The sequence below is a fragment of the Artibeus jamaicensis genome, unplaced genomic scaffold (assembly GCF_021234435.1).
Source record: "Artibeus jamaicensis isolate MK-2021 breed Jamaican fruit bat unplaced genomic scaffold, CSHL_Jam_final scaffold_474, whole genome shotgun sequence".
NCBI lineage: Eukaryota > Metazoa > Chordata > Mammalia > Chiroptera > Phyllostomidae > Artibeus > Artibeus jamaicensis.
This window is the reverse complement of record NW_026522046.1, coordinates 48,374,618-48,379,979: the sequence shown is the minus strand read 5'-3', so window position 1 is coordinate 48,379,979 and position 5,362 is coordinate 48,374,618. Positions and strand designations below refer to the sequence as shown.

Genomic DNA, 5,362 nt, shown 5'->3' with positions numbered 1-5,362 from the left:
CCCAGGGACGGCCCAGTGAGAGGGGAGCTATGGGGGAAGAGTCCCATGGCTGCTTCCCTCTCTGATTCCGGGGGCGCTGCTGGTGCGGATGAGAAATGTCCAGGGTGCTGTCTGGGCCACTCAGTTGGAGCTCGGCTGCTGTCTCTCACCCGCTTCCACTTCCTGTGGGCAGGACATGGACAGGGCAGGAAGCCAGATGGGAGGCCTTCCCCAGCTCAGCACCTCGGCCTCAGGCACAGGCTTCCTCAGCGTGAGAGTGGGCATGGCCAAGGGACCGACCTGGGTTCATGGGTCGGTGTCCCAGGGACCCTCTCTTCTGGGACGTGGCTGGAACCCCTGAACTCATGAGTCCTGGCTTGCTCTAGGCTGGCTCTGCCCACCCCCTTTTCATCCATGACCAGTCCTTCCCATCACGGCCCCTCCCCCCACACCTCAGCTCCCTGGAAGCCCAGTCCAGCTGGAGGGACTCCCCCTGGGATTTCCGTACAGATGGTTTGAAAAGGTGATAGTCAGTAGGGTGTTAAACCTCCGCTAGAAAGTCTGAAGGCGATTTCCTTGGTCTCTCTCCTTCTTGTCTAGTTCTGCTTGGGGTCACAGCCCCTTTCTGCCCAGGCCTCTTCCTTTCCTCCTAGGCAGGACCCCCAACATCATGCCAAGTCAGGGCCCCCGGAGGCAGGGGTCCTCCCCTCTCTATGATGCCCACAGGACACTTGTGGACTGACACACTGTTGGGAGTTCGAACATTCCTAGGGATAAGCTTGAACTAGTGGAGACTTCGGACCACGCTCACACGCCTGCCCCGGGGGCACGGGGCGGTTGCGAGGCACCGATCGGGGCTGTGGGAGGGCACAGAAACGGAACGGGGACCCGCCCTCAGAACAGGCCCCGCCAGCGCAGAGGTGGCGACCAGTCGCATTAAACAGCCCCCGGGGTGACCGGCTACCTTACGGGACGGCAGAGTTCAGATGCAACCGGCCACCTGCTCCGTGCCACTCTGCCAGGAGATGACGGCAAGGTGCCCCGGTGACAGGGTAGAAACATTCACAGTCACCAAGTGAAGCTATTGTATTTGGGGGGAGCAAACAACTCAGTCCCGCCCCCTCAATGGGTACATGTTGTGTTGTTTTGTTTTGCTTTGTTTTGTTTTTTTCCTAATGAGAGGCCAATCGCTGTGTGGGTTTTTGCTTAAGCAAGAGCCCTGTCACTGATAAGATGAACACCCGTCCCTTGGGGAGGAAAGGAACCAGACCAGGGGACTCCTTGGCCCCCAAATGCCTTCTCATCGAGAGGGAAGCAAGAGGCGGTGGAGGGGGGCAGCCACACGCATGCCACTGGCCGTCGAACCCAGAAATTTTGTTCTTGAAACTTGGTAGAAATGGAAACAAAATTATATTTTTAAACCCTGGCAGGAAATCAGGTATTTTAAAAAACAAACAAACCATGTCACGGCCAAGTTCATAGCAGCATTAATCAGGAGAGCCAAAAGGTGGTAGAAGCAACCTGAGTACCTCAGCATGCATAAATGGGTAAACAAAGCGAGGCATTCACCGGCCAAGGAGGGGAATGTTACTCAGCCCTAAAAAGAAAGTAAATTCTGACGCACGCACTGCCTAGGATGAGGACGCTGCGCTAAATGGACTAAGCTGGTCAGTGAAGACCAGTAGTATGGTTCCACTTCCAGGGGGCACCTGGAGTCCTCAATGTCATGGAGGGAGTAGGGGGTTCCCAGGGATTGGCGGAGGGGGAAGGGGAGGGCAATTGTTGTTTAATGAGATTAGTTTCAGTTTTGCAAGATGAAAAAGGGTTCTGCGGGTTGGTTGCGTAACAGCGGGAACGTATGGAGCACCACTGAGCTGCCCACTTAAAAATGGTTGAGGTGGAGTATTTCACGTTGTGTGTCTTTGACCGTAGTTTGCAATAAGCACATGCACACAGGTATGTGCACCGAAGAGTCGAAGCAGAGAGGGAAGGAGGTAGGCACAGGAGTCTCAGTTTCACCGCTGCAGCCAGAACTCCGTGAACCGCGCGTCACCCGAAAAGACGCCTCTGGTCCCTCCCTCCCCGGCGCGTCCCGTGACCAGGGCGCTCACAATAACCTCCTTTAGCGGTGCCAGCCGCGCCTCCGCGCCCGCTTCAGACCGGTGGCCAATGAGCACGAGCCTGCGCCCGGCCTCGCGCCCCGATTGGCTGAACCCAGCTGCCCCGGGCCCCGCAGGTTCCCAAATCGGGTTTAAAGGGGTCCGGGACTGGCAGCTGCTTTGCCGTCAGCTCCCCGCGCGCAGGTCCGCGGGGAGGGGCAGTCTGCCCAAGGGTCCACCCCAGGGCGTTTCCGAAGGGCGCCCTTGGCTGCCCCCATTACCCCCCAGATGTACTATGCGGTTTCCCAGGCGCGCATGAACGCGGCCCCCGCGACCATGCTGCAGCCACAGCGTCCGGGAGACGTGCAGCTGGGAGCGTCCCTGTACGAGTTAGTGGGCTACCGGCAGCATCCCTCCTCCTCCTCTTCGTCCGCCTCCTCCACAACGGCCCCTCTTCTCCCCAAGACTGCTCGTGAGAAGCCCGAGATGCCCGCCGAACCTCCGGGCTCCGGAGCGGGGCTGGGAGCACACGCCGGCGGCGGCTCGCGGGCGGACCCCAAAGAGGAGCAACAACAGCAGCTGCGGCGCAAGATCAACAGCCGCGAGCGGAAGCGCATGCAGGACCTCAATCTGGCCATGGACGCGCTGCGCGAGGTCATCCTGCCCTACTCGGCGGCGCACTGTCAGGGCGCGCCGGGCCGCAAGCTTTCCAAGATCGCCACGCTCCTGCTCGCCCGCAACTACATCCTGCTGCTGGGCAGCTCGCTGCAGGAGCTGCGCCGCGCGCTGGGCGAGGGCGCCGGGCCGGCCGCGCCGCGCCTGCTGCTGGCCGGCCTGCCCCTGCTCGCCGCCGCGCCGGGCTCCGTGCTGCTGGCGCCTGGCGCCGTGGGGCCTCCCGAGGCGCTGCGCCCCGCCAAATATCTGTCAGTGGCGCTGGAGGAGCCGCCGTGCGGCCAGTTCGCGCTCCCCGGAGGCGGCGCGGGCGGCCCCGGCCTCTGCACCTGTGCCGTTTGCAAGTTCCCGCACCTGGTCCCGGCCGGCCTAGGCCTGGCCGCAGTGCCCGCCCAGTTCTCCAAGTGAGCGCCCTCCGGCCCGCGGCGCGACCTCGCCACGGCCTCCCGCCGCCCAGCTCCTGCGCGCCCCCGCGCCCTGCGCCCAGGACTGCTGCGCCAGCAAGGAGCGCCTTCGGAACCTGCTCTCCCAGAGAAGGGGACTGTCGGGCTCCCCCTTGCCTGCCCCCACCCCAGGGAAATTAAAGTGACCCGAGCGGATGTTCGACGGAGCGTCGGCGCTGTGGGGGGCCCGGGTCAATTCCAGCTGCTTTGGGCAGCGAGTGCGCTCCTCCTTCACTCTCACCCTGTTCCCTGGAGCTGTGTGCTTCGCTTTTAGGGAGCCGCGTTCGCCCTGGGTGCGGCGGGAGGCCAGCTCCAGGTGCCGCAGCTCACAGAGGCGACACCTGCAGAGCCAGTGGACCAAAGGACTGAGCTCCAAGGGCAGGGGAGGGGTTATTTCCGTGTCTTCCCCGCGATCCCCGTGCTAGAGGTCACAGGCATCCCTGTTCCCACCAGGTAAACCCCGTCCAAGGAAGCTGCCCGACCTCAGGAGGCGGAGAAAGACCAGGTAGTCGGTGCAGTGTCCGGGCAAAGCAGACGCACCGGCCCTCTGCGCCCGATGGGAGCCGGCCGTGACACCCTGGGGTCGTTCGCTGGGCTGCTGGTTTGGAAAGTGGGTCCGCTTCGGTGCCGGGTTGTTCGAGTGCAGTTTTGGAGGGTCGCAGAACGAGGTGTGCTGTTGCAGAGCTGACTGGCTCCGAAGTCCTGGGGTCCCCCTCGAAGGACAGTGTAGAACTCCAGACTCCCCGTTTTGTTGCCCCGCCCCCCCCCCCAAGCAACCTTGGAACTTGCTTCAAAGCCAAAACCGGCCTGCGTTGGCGCACTCCGCGGCAGGGTTTGCCGAAGTAGGCAACGGGGCCCTTCCCAGCCGCCAGCAGGTCAGGAAGCGCGGTAGCCAGTTAACGTTCTCTCTTACTAAAAGACGAGGAGGGCGACCCGGGCCCCAAGCCGCCCTGGGCTCGGGGTTCCCGCTGCGGTGGCAGTGGCAACCGTGGGATGTAGTTTTCTGCGCTGTCCTCTTGCCCTGTGGGGTCTTCTGGTCTTTGCAGTTGAAGCACCAAGTAGGTGATTGGTCGCTGTGTGTTACCAGCATCAACAAATTACTTCGCCCACCATTATCTGACCATATGCAAGCTGTTTTGCTTTGAATTTTACGTTTAAGGTGTTTGGTTGTTGGTAGTGGCCAAATTTAACTGGCATTTTATTTTATCTTTAACTTTGTTTCCATGCACTGGGAAGACTCGAGGAAATAAAACATGGACAGACCCTTCCTGTTTCCGTCTGATCTGTGCGTTACTGAAAGTGGCCTCGTGCCCTGGTGGCTCCAGAACCACAGGGGAAGTTAACAGTTACATGACTGGGGCGCAAAATTCTTCACCCTGACTTCTGATGAGCTGAGGTTCAGGAAGTTCAGACATCAGTGAAGGGGGGGCGGGCGCCAGCCAGCAGGTGGGACAGAGGAGGAAGGGGGGCAGCAGTTCTAAGCCAAGCACCGCGGTCGGGTATTTTTTTTAATATAACTTTCTCCCCTGAAACAAAATGGGCTAAGAAATACTTTTATGATAAAATTAGGTTCGATCTTATCCTCTTTCTCCGAAATGCATCTTTTCCCTTTTACTGGGCAGAAACTGAAACAAGTCACCCAGCCATGAGCTTCCTGGGCACTTAAATCAGGTTGGACTTGTCTCCTAGGAAACGGTGACCTTGGACATCCTCTTATTCTACCAGGTGGAGAAAGCGCTTCTGCGTGCGTGGTGGCAGTAGGAAGAACTTGGAATGGCAACTTGCTCCCGGGCAGCATTTGAATATTTCATAGTTGTTAACGAAACCCAACCACTGATTAAAGCGAGGCAGATGGGAAAGGAAAAGTAGGGACGCCTTTCATCTGTAGGAAAGACAAAAAACCCGGATGCAGTGCCTTCCTTTTACCCACATGGGTTCATCTGAGGCTTGTACACATGGAGGGGAAATGAGCACTCACTCGGAACATGTAAGAGGTGGGGCTGGAAGGCCAGAGTGGCCTCCCCTCCCCTGACCACCGCCCCCCCCCAGAGTCTGTTTCCTCAAGGGGTCGGGGAGCAGGTGAGGACAGGAGAGAAACCAGCTTTGCGCACCAACCCGTTTCGGAAAGGATTTAGTCCCACACTCTGCCACCAGACAAGGCACGGCCTT

The 5,362-nt window shown here is 59.7% G+C and overlaps 1 protein-coding gene across 1 annotated transcript; it reads left to right on the top strand.

Annotated features, from left to right (window-relative positions):
• Positions 1–2,273: 2,273 nt before the first annotated feature.
• OLIG1 (oligodendrocyte transcription factor 1) lies at positions 2,274–4,456 on the top strand. The gene has a single exon (XM_037127196.2). It carries the CDS (start codon positions 2,367–2,369, stop codon positions 3,156–3,158), a length of 792 nt encoding a protein of 263 aa, XP_036983091.2. The 5' UTR covers positions 2,274–2,366; the 3' UTR covers positions 3,159–4,456.
• Positions 4,457–5,362: the final 906 nt, after the last annotated feature.

Coding starts and splice junctions, on each gene's coding strand:
- OLIG1 (XM_037127196.2), top strand. CDS start 2,367: ATGTACTATGCGGTTTCCCAGGCGCGCATGAACGCGGCCCCCGCGACC.